Source organism: Neoarius graeffei, chromosome 21 (assembly GCF_027579695.1).
Source record: "Neoarius graeffei isolate fNeoGra1 chromosome 21, fNeoGra1.pri, whole genome shotgun sequence".
Classification (NCBI taxonomy): domain Eukaryota; kingdom Metazoa; phylum Chordata; class Actinopteri; order Siluriformes; family Ariidae; genus Neoarius; species Neoarius graeffei.
This window is the reverse complement of record NC_083589.1, coordinates 48,973,828-48,999,124: the sequence shown is the minus strand read 5'-3', so window position 1 is coordinate 48,999,124 and position 25,297 is coordinate 48,973,828. Positions and strand designations below refer to the sequence as shown.

Here is a 25,297-nt window from a genome sequence, read left to right as displayed (position 1 = left end):
AGTTCAGTTACACAAATTGAAACGTAGCGATTTTCTATGCTATGGAAAGTCCGCACTATAATGACAGGCGTACTAACACCTTCTGCGCGCTTCGACAGCGCATTGATATCTGAGCTCCATATCAATGCTCTGCTGAAGCGCGCAGAAGGTGTTAGTACGCCTGTCATTATAGTGCGGACTTTCCATAGCATAGAAAATCGCTACGTTTCAATTTGTGTAACTGAACTTGTTTCATATCACTGGTCATATAAACCTATGTAAACAGGAAAAACGCGGAAGAGTTTGGTCGCATCTAACTACAGCCCCAAAAAATACCGTTGGCCATGCTGAGCCTAGCTACATTGCTAACAGGAGTGACAGCGCGTCTGACTGCGTCTGACTGACTGGGAGGTTGCGCAAAGCTCGGAGAGGTACGGAGCAGCTCGTCTCAATTCAGATAAGAGCATATTTCATTATGGAAGTACGGTGGACTGTTCCTTTAATGAGAAATCAGTAGCGTTGAGTTATAGCAGAGAATCAGCTGTGACTTAAAATGCTGGCTATCTGGAGTTATGATAGTTCATTTGAAATCACATGAACAATTGAACAATTAGAGCCAATCATTTTAATAGTCAGCAACTCTGAGTTGTATTATCGTCTTGAGCCGAGCCATAAAATATACACCAGCCATTTTAATAGGAACACCTGCTTATTCATGCAATTATCCAATCAACCAATCATATGGCAGCTGGTGAAACGCATAAAATCAGGCAGATACAGGTCAAGAGTATCAGTTATTGATCACAGGAGAATGGTCAGGCTGGTTCAAGCTGACAGGAAGGTTATGCTATCTCAAATGACCGCTCTTTACAATCATGGTGAGCACAAAAGTGTCTCAGGACATTCCACAGCATGTAGAACCTTGAAATGGATGGGCGGCAACAGTTGAAGATCACATCAGGCTCGACGTCTGTCATCCATGAACAAGAATCTGAGGGTATATTGGGCACAGAATCACTGAAACTGGACAGGTGAAGATTGAAAAAAGGACCGAGAGATCAGTCGTTTCTGAAATAGACAAAATGCCACATAGTCATTGTCACTGAAATCACATTTTTCCTCTTTCTGATGCTTGATGTGGGCGGCACGGTGGTGTAGTGGTTAGTGCTGTCGCCTCACAGCAAGAAGGTCCGGGTTCGAGCCCCGTGGCCGGCTAGGGCCTTTCTGTGCGGAGTTTGCATGTTCTCCCCGTGTCCGCGTGGGTTTCCTCCGGGTGCTCCGGTTTCCCCCACAGTCCAAAGACATGCAGGTTAGGTTAACTGGTGACTCTAAATTGACCGTAGGTGTGAATGTGAGTGTGAATGGTTGTCTGTGTCTATGTGTCAGCCCTGTGATGACCTGGCGACTTGTCCAGGGTGGACCCCGCCTTTCGCCCGTAGTCAACTGGGATAGGCTCCAGCTTGCCTGCGACCCTGTAGAACAGGATAAAGCGGCTACAGATAATGAGATGAGATGAGATGAGCAGTTTAATTGTTTTCAGTTATGACTCTATGAAGAGAACACGCTATAGGCTTGTAAGCTAAAGAAAGATTTTATCTAAAAGCATCCACTCTGTTGGTTCGGTGACTCAGTATCTGACAGATGGCTACTACTCTCATAAATTATTCAGCAACATACCCTGTGGACAGTACAATAGTTTTCTCTAACAGACAGATTAGGCCAATGGATCGGTTTAGTTGTATCATATTACAGTGTCCAATAAACATATGCTGCCATAAGTTGACTGTACAGTGCACGAAATCAGCCAAGCAGGAAACAACTACGTTTATCACCTGACAGTGTTATTGACAGATATGAGAAATGCTGCAGTGAAATTAAAAATGAATAAATAAAAACAGGCCCTGACTAGATGTTTCTGAAATTTTCTCAACCATTCTGAATTGACTCGATTTGTCTTTTGAGCTCTGGTATCTTTGGCCTTAAGCTTATATCACATCAACAACAAACTGGCCATGATCTGAAAGAAAAAAAAAAAAACTTTGAAAAACTGTGTTCATGTGTCCACGAGCCAATATTCTGTCTTGCAGCTTGTTTTGAATGGTTTCAGATGTACCTTTGTTGAACTATTCAATACAGCAGGTGTGTTTGTCAGGTTTCAGCAAATTTCCGGCTTGACTGTTTCTCAAAAAATACACAAAAAACTAAACTATCTGAAAAAAAAAATCTCTTTCTCAGCCTTTGCATGAGAAACAAGGTCATTTTGGTGCACACGCATTTCTGATATACTGAAACTATGTACTCCATAATCTTCCTTTTTCCTCTCCTTGCAAAAGATCTGATATGAGAAATGGTCATGTACATTATATATATATATACCGTCTGCACTTTGCATTTGTTTGCGGGAATTGGATTGGTTCCACTTATTTGCTATAAAGTAGGATCTTTGTGGCCACAGAATGTTTGTAAATTAGACCAGTTTGATGCTCCTCCTCCACTGAAAACATTCACAGAGAGTAAGCATGGGGCAGCGTGATTCTTGCCCCAGTGGTCCTCTATTAGTGCTTGTTGTAGTTCCGTTTTGTGACCACTACGTGCATTAATATCTCTATGGAGAATCTAGAAAGGTGAGCAAATCAGTGGAACATTGTGTTTTATTCTATCCACATTCACCGGATATGAGCAATCATGCACTCTGATTGGCTACTCTACTACTAGCAGCTCATATGGACCCATCCCACGTGACGTCATGACAAATGCGGCTGCCATTTTGGACATGAACTACCAGTAGTCTACCACAGCCAACAACGAGGAACGACGGCAAAGCATCGAAAGGAATATAGCCATCAAAGAAAGTTTTTACTTTCAGCAAGACTTCCATCATGTCATTATATTGTTGTGCACCTGGATGTAGTAACCATCAACACACAAGGCAAGATTTATCATTTTATCGGATCCCGACAGATTCTGACCGACAGAGAAGATGGATGGTCTCTAAAATATTGGCAAAATGATGTTTATTGACATAGCAATCGTGTGTAACGGGAAGCATTTGCATATCCGAAGTGTTTTGTTTACATCAAAGATAAAATAAACTGATATGACAACGACTGCTGCTGCCAGGTTGGGGACACAAACTAGTAGAAAGGAAGTGTGCCAACAGTGCCAACACACTTCCTTTGTGGTCGATTCTGCTTTAAGGTAAGATGCATTTAATTATTCGTCTGCTGTGGGTTTGGAATCGGTAGCCTGACTGATTCGTTCATGTTTGTGGTGCCATTTGTTTGTTGATGTGTGTTGAAATGGAAGATTGGTGGTTGACATGATTTCCAGTGATGCTTTGGTGCTGCTGTGGATCAGATGTGTTGAGTAGCCTGACTGTTTTTTTTGTTCTTGCGTGTGGTATCATTGTTGACGCGAGGTTGTTTTTTGAACGTGCCAATGTGGACACGATTTCCCCTGATGAGTTATGACTTCAGACGCGATGCGTGTGTGGAGGTGTGGAGTCCGCATGATATGTGCGTAAGATAGGCTTCTCATGTGTTTGGAGATCCGCGCTCTGAGACAAGTGCAAGCACAAGCACCCCCCCCCAAGGGAAAAAAAGGGACCCCCCGAAAATATCGGCATAGTTCGAACACTGGGTTGGAGAAAGTAATGGCAAATAGTGAGTGCACAAACCATAGAAGGTAAACTGTACACAGCGCCAGGGCAGTGTGATGGTATGTCTACTTTTAGATTGTGTTAGCTTATCAATGAACACACTTGTCACTCGACGAGTTTCACGTCTTTACGACGGATACTTAAATGTGTCTTAGGTATTATTGTTGCAGTCTAAGCAGTCATTGTAGCAGCTAGATGAGCGAGAACCGAAAGGGTCTGTGCCATAAACCGTTATTTCTTCATGTCCAAAATGGCGGTCACGTTTACGAAGGTCACGTGAGTGGGAAGGGTCTATACCGTGAGTAGAGCAAAACAAAATGGCGGAGTGTGTTGCTGAACCAACCGAGGACGAAGTAAAAACTCTACTCAAAAACAAAACCCCAAAAAATACAAAAAAAGCAACAAAATATGGAATAAAAGTATTTCATGGTAAGAACGCATCTTTTAAAAAAATTTTTTTCAAGAATTATTATTATAGCATTTTTCACAAATTGCTCCTGTCATTTCACCAGTTTGTTTATATTCTGAGCAGAAATGATTTTGTCAGATGTTTTGTATAAAGTTTTTATTTATCGTATTTGCAAAAAATAAAAATAAAAATGCTCTGTTTCTCAAAATCCAGTGAATGTGGATAGAGTAAAACAGTTATTCCATGAAATCTCGTCATACATGGCTGACAGCTGCTATCAGCTCATGTACAACTCAATTTCGTGGAATAACTGTTAAATATCTGTCAAATATAAACTTTTTTTAATCGTTGGTAACTCAAATGAAGCATTTGAAAAAATTTGTGAATAAATAAAGATACAGAAAACAGATTGAGTTGTGAACAGAGGTCATTATGAAGATGAACCTTTGTTAATGGCTGATGGAGTAGTTGCCACTGACTTTGTTATCTGTTAGCTCTGGTATTGCCTATCGGCCGGAAAAGTGCATGGAAAGTTCTTGTGCAAGGTCTAAGTTCTTGTGGAATAGTAATGTTAAGTTCTTGTCCAAGTGTAGTGCAATAGCATTACAATAGTGTTTTTTTTTTCTTCAAAGATACTGGATATCTGCTCCCCCACCACCCTGCTTACAGATATTCCGGTTATCGCCGTCTTTTCCTCCATACGAGATAAACAAAAAAGCGAATTCTGGAGCACAGGTGGATATTTATCATGTCCCGGCATTTCTCAAGGTTAGATTGTGTTGTATTAACCTATGTGTTGTGAGGTGATGCATACAGCTGAGCACAGCAACACCAGTTGGGAAGGTTTGAAATGCTTTTCTGATCACCATGTTTGTAATCAGTGGTCATTGCTGATACATGTATGAGGAGCCACTACTGACTTTGAAGTTTAAAAAAAAAAAAACTAAGCTTTGAATTTCCTTGAATTTGTGAAAGTAAGTTGTTTTTACGGGTGGTGTAGTGGTTAGCACTTTTGCCTCACATCAAGAAGGTCCTGGGTTTAAGCCCAGTGGCTGGCGAGGGCCTTTTTGTGTGGAGTTTGTATGTTCGCCCCGTGTCTGCTTGGGGGTGCTCCGGTTTCCCCTACAGTACAAAGAAGCGCAGGTTAGGCTAATTGGTGGCTCTAAATTGACCATAGGTGTGAATGTGAATGTGAGTGTGAATGGTTGTTTGTTTCTATATGTCAGCCCTGTGATGACCTGGCGACTTGTCCAGGGTGTACCCCGCCTCTCGCCCATAGCCAGCTGGGATAGGCTCCAGCTTGCCCGTGACCCTGTAGAACAGGATAAGCGGCTACGGCACGGTCGTGTATTGGTTAGCACTGTTGCCTCACAGCAAGAAGGTCCTGGGTTCGAGCCCAGTGGCCAGCGAGGGCCTTTCTATGTGGAGTTTGCACGTTGTCTGCATGGGTTTCCTCCGGGTGCTCCGGTTTCCCTACAGTCCAAAAACATGCAGGTTAGGCTAATTGGTGGCTCTAAATTGACTGTCGGTGCGAATGGTTGTTTGTCTCTGTGTCAGCCCTGCGATAACCTGGCGACTTGTCCAGGGTGTACCCCGCGTCTCGCCCATAGTCAGCGGCTCCAGCTTGCCTGCGACCCTGTAGAACAGGATAAGCGGTTAGAGATGATGGATGGATGGATGGATGGATGGATGGATGGATGGATGGATGGATGGATGGAGGTTGTTTTTACTCTTAGTTGCTATAAAAGTGTTTCCATCAGAACCTATAAGCAGCAGTGCAATAATACTAAGGCGGGTTGTTTATTCTAATGCCATCTGGAGTTTTCCGACACGCTCGACGACTTCCGAGATGCGAAAACGGGAAGTTTTCCCGCATGACGTCATACCGCTGACTCAAGCCTCTGCAGGTGGCGCTGCGCCTTTAAGAAGGTGCTTTAATAAACAATGAGCGTCTCGGGCTGGCAGCATGACATCACCGCTGGATCTGGAGACAGAGACGCGCACACACACACACACACAGAGAGAGAGAGAGATAGACAGAGAGAGAGAGAGAGAGAGAGAGCGCTGAGGCCACATTCACCAAATCCGCACCATCCAAGTGAAGATTGGCTTCGCTTTTTCTCACAATTTCTCCAGGTGTCTTTGGGTAACAGGTAAAAATAATATCAAGGCTATGTTCCATCCAGAATTGTCCTCCGACCGAGAAGGATTTCGTGCCATGGCCTGGATTTAGGGACTGTACAGCTTCAGCATCATTATTCCCTGACGGTGAGTAGGAACGACTGAGTGATGAATAGGAAATGAAGGCCAGTGGAGGCTTTGTGTGAACAGCAGCATTGCTCTGTGATCAGGAACACTTGTACAATCTAGGTCAGATTTCACGAAGCCAAATCTGCTTACAGAATTGCAATGAATCTCTACTGAATTTCTCACTGCCTTATAGATTATTGCACGAGCAAAAACGTGAGCTCCTGGTTTACTCGGACCCTGTTGACTCTTACTATTCAGTGCATGCGATGTCTGACAGAGAAAGGCAGCAGTGCAAGGTTGTGCTGGATAGATGTCATTAATGTGCTCTGGACCTTGTTTTGGGATCCAACGCGATTATGCTCCTGTTCGTTTAGTGCATGAGATGGACAGGACATCATACTGGACTGTCATATTTATTTGTTTGCTTTGGGTTGGAATAGTGTCAGGAAGGTTCTTGTGTATGGTTGAGACTACAGTTGTTATTATATTATAATTATTATAATTGTCCCCCCCCCCCCCTTTTTTTAAAGGTACTGGATATCCCCTCCCCCACCAACCAACCCGTTTACGGATGGTCCGGTTATAGGCGTCCATACAAGATTAAAAAATTCCAGTGGACGCACGGACGGATATTTATCGCATCCCGGTTCCTCGAGCTCAGATCGCTTTGTCTTGTGGGTCGCGAGGTGATGCGCACAGCTGAGCACCGGGATTCGCGCGCGCACGCCAACCGGAGCTGTTCGTGGTGCTGAAGGCGGCTGAGAGCGCGCGACGAAGCTGCGAAGAGTACCGGTATGGCCGCCGGTAAGCTGCTGCTCTACGCCGGTCTCTCTCTGTCCCTGTGCGCGCTAGGCATGCTGGCCGTGGCCGTGTGCTCCGACCACTGGTACGAGACGGACGCCAGGCGCTATCGCGAGCGGTGCCGAAGCTTCACGAGCCGCCGCAAAGACCCGGGTTTCATCTACATCCCCAACAACAGCCTGCCGCTGCGCGCCAGCCGCTCGCGCCTCGACCGCTGGGAAGGCAAGCTGCTCGTGACGCGTAACCGACGGCAGCTTTTCGCCATGAGCGCCGCCGATGAGTGCAGCCGCCAGTACAACTCCACCAACATGGGCCTGTGGAGCAAATGCCACCGCCTCGGGTTCGACCAGGACATCGAGGATCTCATTCGGAAAGGTAAGGGCTTGATGTGTCTGTCTGAGACCTAAAACACTCTGAGCACTGAACTGTCGGTAGCATCACGTCCAAGTGAGTGTTTACATTTTAAAATCCCACAAACACTGAAGTTTTACTTCCTTCATCCTGCGCATATCACCAAGGGCTCAATATATCATGTGTTAATCAGTTGTCCTGTCTCACAAGGCTGCATTATGCACCAATTCACAAATCAGTCACGATATGTTTTGTACGCTCTGATCCATTCTCGTGACAGGCTCCAGATGTCGTCCCTCCAGATGTGCGCAGTCTAAACAACCCTGCATAAAATGCTACACGTCACTTTTTAACAATTTGACAATAAGGGCTCACGGTGTAGCTCACCATATCACTTATCTCTAGATCTAGACCACTGTCCATCCATCCATCCATCCATCCATAGCCGCTTATCCTGTTCTACAGGGTCGCGGGCAAGCTGGAGCCTATCCCAGCTGACTATGGGCGAGAGCCGGGGTACACCCTGGACAAGTCGCCAGGTTATCGCATGGCTGATACATAGAGACAAACAACCATTCACACCCACGGTCAATTTAGAGCCACCAATTAGCCTAACCTGCATGTTTTTGGACTGTGGAGGAAACTGGAGCACCCGGAGGAAACCCATGCAGATACAGGGAAAGCATGCAAACTCCAAACAGAAAGGCCTTCGCTGGCTGCTGGGCTCGAACCCGGGACCTTCTTGCTGTGAGGCGACAGTGCTAACCACTACACCACCGTGCCGCCTACTGTAGTTCCCAATTTATCATTCTTTATTTCTGTTTTAGTTTTGGATATGAAAATTGTACACGCCCCCAGGTTTGTGATGTAAAAAATGAAACCATGAGAAATGAAATCAGATATTTTTCCACCTTCAATATGATACAGCAGCCAACAAAATTCAAGTGCAAAACAAACCAAATTTGTTTCAAGAAAGAATTTCAAAAACATGAGATGTACCATGGAACACTATGAAGGCCATCATCAGCAAGTGAAGAAACTGGGACATCGTAGTGATATTACCAGGGACAGGACATGCCTCCAAAATTAACAAAAGGACAAGAATAAAACTTGTAATGGAGGCTGCCATAAGACCAACTGCAAAATTAAAGGAAGTGCAGGAATCTTTGGCAAGAATGTGACAACAATCTCTCTGTTTTCTTCTTTGCATGCTTGGGTTATGGGGTAAGGTGGCTAGACAAAAGCATTTTCTCATGAAAAATAACCAACCAAAGAAAGAAAGAAAGAAAGAAAGAAAGAAAGAAAGAAAGAAAGAAAGAAAGATCCAAGCTCACCCCAAACCATATGGCAAATATGTTATGACCTCCTAAGACCAAGGTAGAATATTTGGACGTAATTCTAAAAGGTGTTTGGTGCAAAAACAAAACAGCTCATCACCCAAAGAACACCATACCCATGCTAAAGCATGATGGTGGCAGCATCATTCTATGGAGATATTTCTCTTCAGCTGGGACTGGGGCTCTCTACAAGATAGAGGGACTTATGGATAGCTCCAAATATCAAGATATTTTGGGACAAAACCTGCAGGCCTATGTTAGACAGCTGTATATGAAGAAAAATTTTCACTTTTCAACATAAGTCAGGTCAAGTTTATTTGTATAGTTCTTTCAACAATAGACATTTTCGAAAAGCAGCTTTACAGAAATTTAAAGACTTAAAACATGAGCTAATTTTATCCCTAATCTATCCCCAATGAGCAAGCCTGTGGCGACGGTGGCAAGGAAAAACTCCCTCAGACGGCACGAGGAAGAAACCTCGAGAGGAACCAGACACAAAAGGGAACCCATCCTCATCTGGGTGATAACAGACAGCGTAATTATAAATAACTCATGTCTATAACAGTGTCCTATAGAGTCACAAAGTATAACTGTGTAACCAGGAAGTTCATTATAGTTTTAACATGAAGTCTGTTTTGTTGACGTTATAAACTGTTCATTTATGGAAACTTGAGTGCAAAACTGTTCATGACAACTGCAGTCCTAAAGTTAGCAAGTCGGCTGTAGTCCTCAGACATAAAAGCATTACTGTACAGTGGTGCTTGAAAGTTTGTGAACCCTTTAGAATTCTCTATATTTCTGCATAAATATGACCTAAAACATCATCAGATTTTCACACAAGTCCTAAAAGTAGATAAAGAGAACCCAGTTAAACAAATGAGACAAAAAATATTATACTTGGTCATTTATTTATTGAGGAAAATGATCCAATATCACATATCTGTGAGTGGCAAAAGTATGAATACCTTTGCTTTCAGTATCTGGTGTGACCCCGTTGTGCAGCAATAACTGCAACTCAACATTTCCGGTAACTGTTGATCAGTCCTGCACACCGGCTTGGAGGAATTTTAGCCCATTCCTCTGTACAGAACAGCTTCAACTCTGGGATGTTGGTGGGTTTCCTCACATGAACTGCTTGCTTCAGGTCCTTCCACAACATTTCGATTGGATTAAGGTCAGGACTTTGACTTGGCCATTCCAAAACCTTAACTTTATTCTTCTTTAACCATTCTTTGGTAGAACGACTTGTGTGCTTAGGGTCGTTGTCTTGCTGCATGACCCACCTTCTCTTGAGATTCAGTTCATGGACAGATGTCCTGACATTTTCCTTTAGAATTCACTGGTATAATTCAGAATTCATTGCTCCATCAATGATGGCAAGCTGTCCTGGGCCAGATACAGCAAAACAGGCCTAAACCATGATACTACCACCACCATGTTTCACAGATGGGATAAGGTTCTTATGCTGGAATGCAGTGTTTTCCATTCTAGCCAATGTGAGAGAGGCCTTCAGTTGCTTAGAAGTTACCATGGGGTCCTTTGTGACCTCGCCGACTATTACACGCCTTGCTCTTGGAGTGATCTTTGTTGGTCGACCACTCCTGGGGAGGGTAACAATGGTCTTGAATGTCCTCCATTTGTACACAATCTGTCTGACTGTGGATTGGTGGAGTCCAAACTCTTTAGAGATGGTTTTGTAACCTTTTCCAGCCTGATGAGCATCAACAATGCTTTGTCCGAGGTCCTCAGAAATCTCCTTTGTTCATGCCATGATACACTTCCAGAAACATGTTGTGAAGATCAGACTTTAATAGATCCATGTTCTTTAAATAAAACAGGGTGCCCACTCACACCTGATTGTCATCCCATTGATTGAAAACACCTGACTAATTTCACCTTCAAATTAACTGCTCATCCTAGAGGTTCACATACTTTTGCCACTCACAGATATGTAATATTGGATCATTTTCCTCAGTAAATAAATGACCAAGTATAATATTTTTGTCTCATTTGTTTAACTGGGTTCTCTTTATCTACTTTTAGGACTTGTGTGAAAATCTGATGATGTTTTAGGTCATATTTATGGAGAAATATAGAAAATTCTAAAGGGTTCACAGACTTTCAAGCACCACTGTAAGTGTCCAGAGCCATCTTCCAAGTGCGACTTTCGACTGTCCATATGGGGCCGTCCTCCACAGGAACGATGTGATGAGACTCCAGCCAGACATAGGGCATCAGGATGGATCAGGCAGGTCTGAGGAGCAGAAGAGGTCAACATCTTGATCTTATGATCAACATGTAACTCAGAGGGACAGACAGAGTGGGGGGGGGGAGAGAAAACTCAGGTTGTTAGGTATGCCCAATGTCACCTGATGAGTAAGAACAGTATACACTTTGCGCTGAGTGCAAGCAGGGACTCCAGCAAACCTAACTATGACAGCATAACTAAAAGGGCAGAGCCAGAAGGTAACACAGGCATGAGGGAGCCCCGGGACATAAAGCAGCCAGCCACTACACCGTCAACAAACTCGAGTGAGCGAGTGAGTGGGGGGGCTGACAGCATCCATACATCCCAGTTTACCAAAACACTCTATGCCTGATAACCCAAAGCACAAATCCAAATCAACAAAAGGAACAGCTTCTGAAGAAGAAGATCAGCAATTTTGGAATTTCCCAATCAGGTCTAAAGCTGTGGGATGGCTTGAAGAGGGCTGTGCACAGGATATCCACTTGACAATCTTTTAAAGCTGGGGCATTTTTGCAAGGAAGAGTGTCATAAAATTGTTAAATCAAGATCAGGCCTGAGTTTCCCAAAAGCATCGCAGCACAAAGATCATCGTTAAATGGTAGCGCGAGCAGCACAATGAACACTCTCTCTCCTAGTTAAATTGCTGTTAGTGTTAAGAGGTTTTTGGGAAACCCACCCCTGTTTAGTAGACTCTTACGCAAAAAGACTGAATGCTGTGTTACAAACAAAGGTGCTTGAACAAAGTATTAGTTAAGGAGTATGAAAGCTTGTGAAACCAAGTTATTGTAATTTTCTTATTGTTTTTTCATTTAAAATGTTTGTTTGTTTCCTCCCCCAACTTTGTTGGTTATGTTTTCGCCTCCATTTGTTTGTTTGTGTGTCTGTTCTCAACGTAAATCAAAAAGTAATGAACGGATTTTGATGAAATTTTAAGGAAAGGTGAGCCATGGACCAAGGAACAATTGATTAGATTTTGATGCAAATCTGGATATGTATGTGGATCCAGGATTGTCTTTTGTCTGTTCTCAGTGTAACTCAAAAACTAGTGAATGGATTTTGATGAAGTTTGGTGGAGAGCTTTAGTATTATCCAAGTTTCAAGTGATTTGATTTTGATGTTGGTAGTGTGGTTTGGCAGAGGTATACGCTCAACCAAGCGTCCTTCAAGTTTTTCACATGGTTGCTATATCACCTTAAATGTGGAAAATATTTGATGTGATTTATCTTGGTTCCATTGTAAAAGGGGTGTATAGACTTTTTATATCCACTGTATGAAGCTATTAAAACTATCAGGTAATCTTAAGCCAGACAGTTAGTCTCATTAGAATGGCAAAATCATGAAAGTCTTGCTTCAAATTCATTGAGTTGTTCAGTAATTCAATTATACTGTGTGGTCTATGAAAATGTCTGATAAGCAGGATGTATGAAGATGTAATTGCCGCCATGTTTAACCCCTAATTGCTGACATATTTAGCTATTTTGTAAAATTATTGAGGAAGAAATTGAATTTTGCCCGTGTCATTTTATTAAATAATAATGAGATGAACAGTGTTATTTGTCTCAATATTAAAGGAAAATTCCACCCTGAACTAATTAACTATTTATAATTAACATGTGATCTTTAATGACATCTAATATTTAATCTGTAATGAAGTTGTGTATTTTTAGTGTATTTTTTTAATACATGTTTATCAATTTTACATTGGTTAACGGTGTTCTACATGGCCCACGATGCCAGTTGTCCATGACACTTGCCCTTGCTTCATCTCCACACATAGAGAGTGATGCAGCAGAGCTTTAGTCCTTTAGTCTGTTCTGCTGTCTCACCTCATCATCATCTGTACACTCTGCTCAAACAGGTCAGCTTCCAAAACTTCAGCTTTCATGTTAATCCTGCCATCAACGCCGTCTATCACACTTGTCATCCCGTAGATCAATAACTAGCCAGTCTGTTGAAACTAATAGCATCTGTGTCGTATAGCTGCATTGCATTCTCGAACTTTGAGTCCATTGTTTGCACTAACACTGACTGCTTCTGTCTTCTAATTTTCATTAACATAGTGCAAAAAACAGCTCTTGCTCTTTTGTATTTACAAACTAACAAAGAACCATGATGGTTCTTTGTTAGTGTAAGATATTTGTACAACCCCGATTCCAAAAAAGTTGGGACAAAGTACAAATTGTAAATAAAAATGGAATGCAATGATGTGGAAGTTTCAAAATTCCATATTTTATTCAGAATAGAACATAGATGACATATCAAATGTTTAAACTGAGAAAATGTATCAGTTAAAGAGAAAAATTAGGTGATTTTAAATTTCATGACAACAACACATCTCAAAAAAGTTGGGACAAGGCCATGTTTACCACTGTGAGACATCCCCTTTTCTCTTTACAACAGTCTGTAAACGTCTGGGGACTGAGGAGACAAGTTGCTCAAGTTTAGGGATAGGAATGTTAACCCATTCTTGTCTAATGTAGGATTCTAGTTGTTCAACTGTCTTAGGTCTTTTTTGTCGTATCTTCCGTTTTATGATGCGCCAAATGTTTTCTATGGGTGAAAGATCTGGACTGCAGGCTGGCCAGTTCAGTACCCGGACCCTTCTTCTACGCAGCCATGATGCTGTAATTGATGCAGTATGTGGTTTGGCATTGTCATGTTGGAAAATGCAAGGTCTTCCCTGAAAGAGACGTCGTCTGGATGGGAGCATATGTTGCTCTAGAACCTGGATATACCTTTCAGCATTGATGGTGTCTTTCCAGATGTGTAAGCTGCCCATGCCACACGCACTAATGCAACCCCATACCATCAGAGATGCAGGCTTCTGAACTGAGCGCTGATAACAACTTGGGTCGTCCTTCTCCTCTTTAGTCCGAATGACACGGCGTCCCTGATTTCCATAAAGAACTTCAAATTTTGATTCGTCTGACCACAGAACAGTTTTCCACTTTGCCACAGTCCATTTAAATGAGCCTTGGCCCAGAGAAGACGTCTGCGCTTCTGGATCATGTTTAGATACAGCTTCTTCTTTGAACTATCGAGTTTTAGCTGGCAACGGTGGATGGCACGGTGAATTGTGTTCACAGATAATGTTCTCTGGAAATATTCCTGAGCCCATTTTGTGATTTCCAATACAGAAGCATGCCTGTATGTGATGCAATGCCGTCTAAGGGCCCAAAGATCACGGGCACCCAGTATGGTTTTCCGGCCTTGACCCTTACGCACAGAGATTCTTCCAGATTCTCTGAATCTTTTGATGATATTATGCACTGTAGATGATGATATGTTCAAACTCTTTGCAATTTTACACTGTCGAACTCCTTTCTGATATTGCTCCACTATTTGTCAGCGCAGAATTAGGGGGATTGGTGATCCTCTTCCCATCTTTACTTCTGAGAGCCGCTGCCACTCCAAGATGCTCTTTTTATACCCAGTCATGTTAATGACCTATTGCCAATTGACCTAATGAGTTGCAATTTGGTCCTCCAGCTGTTCCTTTTTTGTACCTTTAACTTTTCCAGCCTCTTATTGCCCCTGTCCCAACTTTTTTGAGATGTGTTGCTGTCATGAAATTTCAAATGAGCCAATATTTGGCATGAAATTTCAAAATGTCTCACTTTCGACATTTGATATGTTGTCTATGTTCTATTGTGAATACAATATCAGTTTTTGAGATTTGTAAATTATTGCATTCCGTGTTTATTTACAATTTGTACTTTGTCCCAACTTTTTTGGAATCGGGGTTGTAAGATATTTGACATTTTTCTCCCTACTAAACTCCATTGTAAATGTGCAAGCATTGTTTTCCTGTGGTGTCAGTGCAGGACAACATTTATCTTACTGAAATGACAAATATACAGCACCGAGCAAGACATTATAACCACACTCACTGAACACATCATAAATAATTCAGCACAAACATTTTGAATGTGTTTCAGGGTGGAGCTGTAAGGAGCTTTAAGGCTTCCAGCTCTCTCTGCCAAGGTGAATCTGCATGTGACAGCACAAAATGGCCTCTGTGCAACATGCACATAAAAGATTTTACAAGTGTGTACGTGCCCTGTTATGTAACTCAGTATTTGATGAAGAGGCGTCTTTGTGAGTTGCAAATGTTACAAACCTGTGTGCAGCACAAGCTGTCTGTGGTTTGTCCGATTAGCAAAAGCTTTCTTGTTTTCTTTCTCACAAGGCCACTGCCAGTGTTTGGCAGCGTGATTCAGAAACCATCCTCAATATGGTCATAGTACAGGGCGTGTCACCTGAAAATCACAATACGTAGTGACCATTCAGTGTCTTGCTATTTATGTGTCAGAGAGACAACTTTCTGTCAGATTTGTCATTGCTTGCTTGAAAATGAACAACAATTTAAAAACGTGTGCATGTGAGTGAGTGGGCCCATGGCTGACTTCTATTCCGCTATTGTCCTGACACAAAGCATATCTTTGCACGAAATCTGCTGACTCTACTTGTCACCCCTCCTCCACTTTTTATTCCCAGTGGAAATTCATTTTGTTCTTACAAACATATTAGATTCCCGAGAGAGAGAGAGAGAGAGAGAGAGAGAGAGTGTGTATGTGAGGGAGAGAGAGAGAGGTAGAAAAGGCAAGAGTGCTAAAGCAAAGAGCTTGAAAATAAGTTGTTTTTTTTTCACTGTAATAGGATAGGACTCTAATTACTTTGTATTCATTCCTAAAATTAGTAGATTAAAAGGCAACTGGGAATGTTTGAAGAAACACTTACAGTGGTGCTTGAAAGTTTGTGAACCCTTTAGAATTTTCTATATTTCTGCATAAATATGACCTAAAACATAAGCAGATGTTCACACAAGTCCTAAAAGTAGATAAAGATAACCCAGTTAAACAAATCAGACAAAAATATTATACTTGGTCATTTATTTATTGAGGAAAATGATCCAGTATTACATATCTGTGAGTTGCAAAAGTATGTGAACCTTTGCTTTCAGTATCTGGTGTGACCCGCTTGGGCAGCAATAACTGCAACTAAACGTTTCCGGTAACTGTTGATCAGTCCTGCACACCGGCTTGGAGGAATTTTAGCCCATTCCTCCTTACAGAACAGCTTCAACTCTGGGATGTTGGTGGGTTTCCTCACATGAACTGCTCGCTTCAGGTCCTTCCATAACATTTCGATTGGATTAAGGACAGGACTTTGACTTGGCCATTCCAAAACATTCACTTTATTCTTCTTTAACCATTCTTTGGTAGAACGACTTGTGTGCTTAGGGTCGTTGTCTTGCTGCATGACCCACCTTGTCTTGAGATTCAGTTCATGGACAGATGTCCTGACATTTTCCTTTAGAATTCGCTGGTATAATTCAGAATTCATTGTTCCATCAATGATGGCAAGCCGTCCTGGCCCAGATGCAGCAAAACAGGCCTAAATCATGATACTACCATCACCCTGTTTCACAGATGGGATAAGGTGCTTATGCTGGAATGCAGTGTTTTCCTTTCTCCAAACATGACGCTTCTCATTTAAACCAAAAAGTTCTATTTTGGTCTCATCCGTCCACAAAACATTTTTCCAATAGCCTTCTGGCTTGTCCACCTGATCTTGAGCAAACTGCAGACGAGCAGCAATGTTCTTTTTGGAGAGCAGTGGCTTTCTCCTTGCAACCCTGCCATGCACACCATTGTTGTTCAGTGTTCTCCTGATGGTGGACTCATGAACATTAACATTAGCCAATGTGAGAGAGGCCTTCAGTTGCTTAGAAGTTACCCTGGGGTCCTTTGTGACCTCGCCGACTATTACACGCCTTGCTCTTGGAGTGATCTTTGTTTGTCGACCACTCCTGGGGAGGGTAACAATAGTCTTGAATTTCCTCCATTTGTATACAATCTGTCTGACTGTGGATTGGTGGAGTCCAAACTCTTTAGAGATGGTTTTGTAACCTTTTCCAGCCTGATGAGCATCAACAACGCTTTTTCTGAGGTCCTCAGAAATCTCCTTTGTTCGTGCCATGATACACTTCCACAAACATGTGTTGTGAAGATCAGACTTTGATAGATCCCTGTTCTTTAACTCTTTACCCCTTAATGACGACATATGATGATCTGTTCTTCAAATAAATCAGGGTGCCCACTTACACCTGATTGTCATCCCATTGATTGAAAACACCTGACTCTAATTTCACCTTCAAATTGACTGCTAATCCTCAAGGTTCACATACTTTTGCCACTCACAGATATGTAATATTGGATCATTTTCCTCAATAAATAAATGACCAAGTATAATATTTTTGTCTCATTTGTTTAACTGGGTTCTCTTTATCTACTTTTAGGACTTGTGTGAAAATCTGATGATGTTTTAGATCATATTTATGCAGAAATATAGAACATTCTAAAGGGTTCACAAGCTTTCAAGCACCACTGTAGGTTTCTAGTAAATAAAAATGAAAACATGGTATAACAGAAATAAAAATCTCTTAATCAATCTCTTCTGTGGTTTTTGATCTTGACCCTTGTGGAAGGAAGGTTTTGCAAAGAATTTCAAGGACTTGTATTTAGAAAGAATAAAGAAATTCAAGGGCTTTTAAAAAGACATATTACAGAAATCAGAGTTATCCATCTGTAAAAACCATGATTCTTAAAAAAAAAAAAAAACCTTCTGGGGTATTTAAAAAACCATGGACTAGAGAAAGGGCGTTCAACTAAAAACAAAAAAAAAAATTTGAAGTCCAGCTACATAAAATGCATAAAAAGTCTGGGTAAAGAATTACCATTATGGCGACGTCCTTTGTGTTTTTCAAATACAAAAAGACATCAGTATAGGGTTTTGTTTTTGGTATCCACATCAGATTATTTGCTTAAAGGTCTTAAAGGGGAACTGAAGGCAATTTTTTTATTATTAAAATTCTATTTATCCCATTTTTTAAATTATAGGAATGCATTTCTGACAGCTGTTTTGCCACTGCTATAGCAAGTTATGAGTGTTTGAAATATGCTATGTAATATATCAGTCCATATGTCAAAGCAATAGCCATAAATGAGATTCATTGAGACCTGTGCGAGACATCGTAGGACGGAAGTAAAATGTACAGCGGAAATCAAAGTGACCAACATCTGCCAATGTTGTCAAAAGACGCGCGCGCCCTCTTTCGAATGCTGATGTAATCAAGCCGAAAGTTTTCCCTGTGTCCGAAATTGCTCCCTACTCACTATATAGTGCCCTATATAGTGGGGACGCCATTTTGTAGTGCTGTCCGAAACCTTAGTGAGGATTATGTGGGAAATGCACTCAGTATAATATGTATTTATCACAAAAATACATGCATGTATTTATCATTTTGAAAATCCACCAGCCGCCTGATCTGGCATGTTTTAATTGTGCGGCAGTAATGACGTAAATACCAGCGTGACGGACTCGTCCTTATCCTGTCATCTTTCCAACTCTTCTCTACTCCACATTGGTTCAGAGTCGTATGGAATAATCTCCATCACTGATGAAGCTGGCAAATCTCGAAATTTATCTAAATTGGAATGATATGGTGATCTGGCTGCTGAGTAAACAGTTTTCAAAATGGCGGTGCTGACACATCACGTTTGAAGTCTTGCACAAGTCTTGTGAAGATCGCGCGGATAAGCGACGCCTGCCGTGGACCAAATGAACTACATTCAACATGGCTAAAAACCGAAAAGGCCGATAATATGCCAATATGAGTCATGATATAAGGTTAATAAAACTGAAAACGTAATTGAATAACACGTTAATTAAGAAACAAAGCAAGTTTAAAAGTGGCTTCAGTTCCCCTTTGAAGCAGATTTTGGATTTATTTTGGATTTTTGTGAAACCAAGCGCAACAGCACCACCGTAAGAAAAATACACAGAATTGTATGAAGAAGTGGGGCTGGGCCTGATTTCTTTCTAGCCCAGACTGTAGATTCAATCCCCCAACTTTTGTGTGTGTTTTTTTTTTAACAAACCATGTCATCACTAAGAAGTAGCACAGTGGTGTAGTGGTTAGCACTGTCGCCTCACAGCAAGAAGGTCCTGGGTTTGAGCCCAGTGGCCGATGGGGGCCTTTCTGTGTGGAGTTTGCATGTTCTCCCCGTGTCCGCGTGGGTTTCCTCCGGGTGCTCCGGTTTCCCCCACAGTCCAAAGACATGCAGGTTAGGTTAACTGGTGACTCTAAATTGACCGTAGGTGTGAATGTGAGTGTGAATGGTTGTCTGTGTCTATGTGTCAGCCCTGTGATGACCTGGCGACTTGTCCAGGGTGTACCCCACCTCTCGCCCATAGTCATCTGGGATAGGCTTCAGTTTGCCTGCGACCCTGTACAGGATAAGGGGCTACAGATAATGGATGGATGGATGTCATCACTAGTTTACCAATTAGTGCCAATCTATGAAAGTCTGAAAAATCTTTCCTTTCTTGATAAGTTACTTAACCTCATGTGATTTACTACAATAGAGGTTCCGACACAGAAGCTGTGATTGATGTCAGGTTAATGCCACTTTTCCACTACCAACGTGGCTGAGTTGGGCTGAGCCGTGCCGTGCTGAGTTGGGCTGAGCCGTGCCGTGCTGAGTTGGGCCGAGTCGAGCTGAGCGGGGCTGTTGGAGTTGCATTTCGACTACAACCGCGCTGAACCGTGCTGGCTGGAAGTGGGTGGACACATTGGGTGGAGTTAGCGAAAGTGGGTGGACGTCACGTGATGTTGTTAGGCGGCGCAAACAGTGACATCAGTGAGCTTTTAAGTGGTAGTCTCACGACCCGGAGAGTAAACAATAAACATGGAGTCGTTAGTGTAGCTGGTCTTGGTGCTGTGGCTTGTTGTCACCGACAACGCCAACAGATACTGGCAAGAGCGTATAGATGAGGCGAGGTGCATAAGGCTTCAGAAATTCTCGTAATTCGTAATTCTTCTTCTTCCGGGTTTACGGTGTTTACAGATCCCAGCGTGCTCGCGGGGCGTGTGTGGGCATGTGAGGACACTCCTCCTCACCAATCAGTGCACAGGGGAGTGTCTCCTCACGCCCCTAGCCCCACTCGGCTCGGTTTGACTCGCTTCAGCCTCACTCCAAAACCGTGCGAGTTTTGGGTGCTAAGCAGGGCTGAAGTGAGCTGAGTCGTGCTGCTCTAAGGTAGTCGAAACGCGAGCCGTGTCGGGCTGAAGTGAGCTGAAAAAGGGTAGTGGAAAAGGGCCATTAGAAAACTGGAGTTGCTGAACTTCGGACATTTGTATTTTTTTTCCCTTCTACAGTGTTTTTCAAATGTTTGGTTTGATAAACTGATATACTTTGTCCACATCTAGAACACAGTCCACTAATCAACGACCCCTGGATGAGACAGTTACTCTAGATTAGGAGATACTGATGGAGAATTGGGGAAAAGAAGAAAAAGTAAAGTTAAAGGGAAATGATTCATGAGACAGAGGCATCAGGAGATTACAGGTAAAGCAAACAGTATAAAAGAGAGAGAGAGAGAGAGAAATCACTCAAGGAAAGTGAATCCTTTTTCATCATCCACCATCTGCTCCTCAGTTCTCTACAGGAAACCCATCAGGAAATGATGAAGATGTTTAGGCCTTAGAGTGCAATCACTGAGTCACAGAGCCAAAGTGAAAGACACTTGGCCCCCTACCTAAACCACATCGTCTGTCCTCTAACATAATGAGAGAGCGCCAGAGAGAAGGTGGTGGTGGAGGGGGTAGTAATTAGATGAGATGAGGATAGAATTACCCTCCTGCTCCATGGGGAGATTCCTATCCATTGGGTGTCTAAATTCGACACTGTGAGAGGAGGATGCTGTGGCCTTCTGGTTTGTCACTGAAGCCCTTATGAGATATAGGTGATGACATTAATCAGAATGAATTTTACTACTTGCCTCTCCAGGGTACAAGCAATTTCCTTTGGAAAATACCATTAGGAACTCCTATAGTGGGAACAATATTGCGTGCGAGAATGGGCAGCTGGAATAAATGGGCTAATATGGCTAAATGCTTTTCAAACATAAAACAACATCAATATAGGGTTTCGTTTTTAAGACAAGAAGCCTTAAGTACACTCAAGCACAGTGAAATGTCTCCTCTGGATTTAACCCATCTGAAGTAGGGAACACACAAGTGAGCAATGAGTGCACACACATACCCAGAGCAGTGGGCAGCTACCGGTATGCTGCAGCACTCAGGGAGCAGTTGTGGGTTAGATGCCTTGCTCAAGGCCACTTCAGCCCAACCTTCAGGCCCTGGTTGCCCCATGTTAATCTAACCGCATGCCTTTGGACTGTGATGGAAACCGGAGCACCCGGAGGAAACCCACGCAGACACTGGGAGAACATGCAAACTCTACACAGAAAGGGCCCCGTCAGCCACTGGGCTCGAACCCACAACCTTCTTGCTGTGAGGCGACAGTGCTAACCACTACACTACTGTGCATCCACATCAGATTATTTGCTGTTAACAAAGGTCTTAAAGCAGATTTTGGATTTTTGTGAAACCGAGTGCAAAAGCACGACCGTAAGAAAAGTACACAATTATATGAAGAAGTGGGGCTGGGCCTGATTTCTTTCTAGCCCAGACTGTAGATTCAATCCCCCATAACCCAGCTTTTAATGAGCCTAGATCATTAAAATTATGAATCATGAATGAAGCTGTCAGTCTATTTTTAAGTGTTCATGTTTAATAACTTGCCCCACATTGTTCTTATTATGCCATTGATGATACTCATGATATAATGCATTGCTCAACTGTAATGGTTTCATTATCAAGCTATTTAACAGTTATTCCATGAAATCGAGTCGTACATGAGCTGATAGCCGACGAGGCGCGTAGCACCGAGTTCGCTATAAGCCATGCATGACAAGACTGAGTGGAATAACTGTTTTATTCTGTCCACATTCACTAGATTTTGAGAAACAGAGCATTTTTATTTTCTACAAATTTGATAAATAAAAACTTTATATAAAACGTCCGACAAACCATTTCCGCTTAGAATGTAAACAAACCGGCGAAATGACAGTAACAGTTTGTGAAAAATGCGATGATAATAATAATTCTTGAAAAATAAAAAAGATACGTTCTTACCATCAGATACTTTTATTCCACATTTTGTTGCTTTTTTGTGTATTTTTGGCGTTTTGTTTTTGAGTAGAGTTTTTATTTCCACCTCAGTTGGTTCAGCAACACACTCCGCCATTTTGTTTTTCTTTACTCATGGTATATGAGCTGATATCCGAGTTGTAGAGTAGCCAATCAGAGCATGCAATTGCTCATATCCAGTGAATGTGGATAGAATAATGATAAATATTATATTTAGGCTTCTCATCTGATGTAATGACCAACTATTACTACATGTGTCATCTAGGAACAGTCCACCGTACTTCCATAATGAAATATGCTCTTATCTGAATTGAGACGAGCTGCTCTGTACCTATCCGAGCTTTGCGCGACCTCCCAGTCAGTCAGACGCAGTCAGACGCGCTGTCACTCCTGTTAGCAATGTAGCTAGGCTCAGCATGGCCAATGGTATTTTTTGGGGCTGTAGTTAGATGCGACCAAACTCTTCCGCGTTTTTCCTGTTTACATAGGTTTATATGACCAGTGATATGAAACAAGTTCAGTTACACAAATTGAAACGTAGCGATTTTCTGCGCTATGGAAAGTCCGCACTATAATGACAGGCGTACTAACACCTTCTGTGCGCTTCGGCAGCGCATTGATACGGAGCTCAGATATCAATGCGCTGCCGAAGCACGCAGAAGGTGTTAGTACGCCTGTCATTATAGTGCGGACTTTCCATAGCATAGAAAATCGCTACGTTTCAATTTGTGTGACTGAACTTTTTTCATATCCCTGGTCATATAAACCTATGTAAACAGGAAAAACGCGGAAGAGTTTGGTCGCATCTAACTACAGCCCCAAAAAATACCGTTGGCCATACTGAGCCTAGCTACATTGCTAACAGGAGTGACAGCGCGTCTGACTGCGTCTGACTGACTGGGAGGTCGCGCAAAGCTCGGAGAGGTACGGAGCAGCTCGTCTCAATTCAGATAAGAGCATATTTCATTATGGAAGTACGGTGGACTGTTCCTTTAACAGCAAGAACAACTTTTGATTTCCTCAGGTATTAAATTAAATCTTTTTGTAGTTTTTCTATTTAAAAAAAGGATAAAACAGATTCTATATTTCCCCTGGGTCTTTTTAAATCATAGCCCAACAGAAAAAAATTGTGTATCACTGCTTTATCCGTGGTATTTAATAATCTTTCTATTGCTGTGTCATGAAGGAATTTTAAAGCACGTCCTTGAGTTATGTTTTTGAAGCAACTTAAGATTGTAACACTGTCATAACTCAAACCACGGCTTGCAGAATGTTTCAAACCTTTCCATCATTATTACCTTGGTGAGGATGCTACTCTTCCTCACTAAGGCATGTGCTGTGAGTTTGCTTATTCAAATGTTTTGCCATAGACTTGATTTTTGCTCCCTTATCCATGTTGTCTTCATCTAAATGTGTCATCAGACGATGGTGGAATTGGTTCCATGATGGTTCTGTTCATAAACATGCGATTCAATAAAACCCTGTAAAAAAAGGGTCGGCATACGTGTGACGACGGTGGAATGCCACTCTGTCAGCATCAATGTTTCAGAGTGTGTTGTGTGTCTGACATGTAAGGAGTTAAACACTTTAAGCAGGTTGTTATATGTCTTATAGGAGCTGCATTGGCTGCCAGTTGAATTTAGAATTATGTTCAAGATTAATCTACTTACTTTTAAATGTCTGAATGGTCTTGCGCCTTCCTACCTACAAGAGCTTTTGACAGTGTATAGACCTAGAAGAACCTTACGTCCCTCTACTTCTGCTATCCGGCTTGTCCCAGTCTCCTACAGCCTGAGCAATTATGGTTTTAGGTCTTTTTCTTCACATGCTCCGTTTCTTTGGTATAAATTGCCTGACCATGTGCGCATTTCCGAGAACATTAATGTTTTCAAAGCCAGACTTAAGACGCATCTTTTTAGGCTCACTTTTGATCTATAGCTGTTTAGTCTTTAGTTATTAGTCTTTTAATTAGTTATTGAATTATTATTTACTAGTTTGTGATTATATAGCGGGCGGCACGGTGGTGTAGTGGTTAGCGCTGTCGCCTCACAGCAAGAAGGTCCGGGTTCGAGCCCCGTGGCCGGCGAGGGCCTTTCTGTGCGGAGTTTGCATGTTCTCCCCGTGTCCGCGTGGGTTTCCTCCGGGTGCTCCGGTTTCCCCCACAGTCCAAAGACATGCAGGTTAGGTTAACTGGTGACTCTAAATTGACCGTAGGTGTGAATGAGAGTGTGAATGGTTGTCTGTGTCTATGTGTCAGCCCTGTGATGACCTGGCGACTTGTCCAGGGTGTACCCCGCCTTTCGCCCGTAGTCAGCTGGGATAGGCTCCAGCTTGCCTGCGACCCTGTAGAACAGGATAAAGCGGCTAGAGATGATGAGATGAGATGATTATATAGCGCTTACAGCATATTTGTATAGGTGCTATATAAATTGTATATCAGTTAGTATTAGTATATGGAAATAATCACGAACAGGGTGGTAAGATATGGCTCAGCAAGAAGCAGAGCTACTATTTCCATCCCAAAGTTGTATTTCCCATTAACGGCACTTTCTAAAGAATTGTATTCCTTTTACAACCATTCCATTTTTATTTCTTATAAACAATGGCACAATACTTATAATCCATCCATCCATTATCCGTAACCACTTATCCTGTGCAAGGTCGTGGGCAAGCTGGAGCCTATCTCAGCTGACTATGGGTGAGAGGTGGGGTACACCCTGGACAAGTCGCCAGGTTATCGTAGCTCTGACACATAGAGACAAACAACCATTCACACTCACATTCGCACCTACGGTCAATTTAGAGCCATCAATTAGCCTAACCTGCATGTCTTTGGACTGTGAGGGAAACCGGAGCACCCGGAGGAAACCCATACAGACACGGGGAGAACATGCAAACTCCACACAGAAAGGCCCCTGTTGGCCACTGGGCTCAAACCCAGAACCTTCTTGCTGTGAGGTGACAGTGCTAACCACTACACCACTGTGCCGCCCATAATACTTATAATAATTTTCCATATTTTTTCTGCATTGAGGTTAGTTACACAACAAAATGCAGCTTGCCACATTATCAAGAAACCACAAAACCCTCCAAACTGAAGACTTTCCCCTGGAGGAGAAAGGCCTTACGTCTGACTGATACAAAGCACTGACACTGGAAACCTGTCCAAAAACACTAAATAAACATACAAAATTTCACAACATCA

The 25,297-nt window shown here is 42.4% G+C and overlaps 1 protein-coding gene across 1 annotated transcript in view; it reads left to right on the top strand.

Annotated features, from left to right (window-relative positions):
- Positions 1-7,090: 7,090 nt before the first annotated feature.
- Positions 7,091-25,297, top strand: part of tmem178bb (transmembrane protein 178Bb) — a 238,436-nt gene continuing 220,229 nt past the window's right edge. Inside the window, exon 1 of the mRNA XM_060903297.1 lies at positions 7,091-7,472. Coding sequence (XP_060759280.1) covers positions 7,091-7,472 — 382 coding nt within the window. The remainder of the gene's footprint in view (positions 7,473-25,297) is intronic.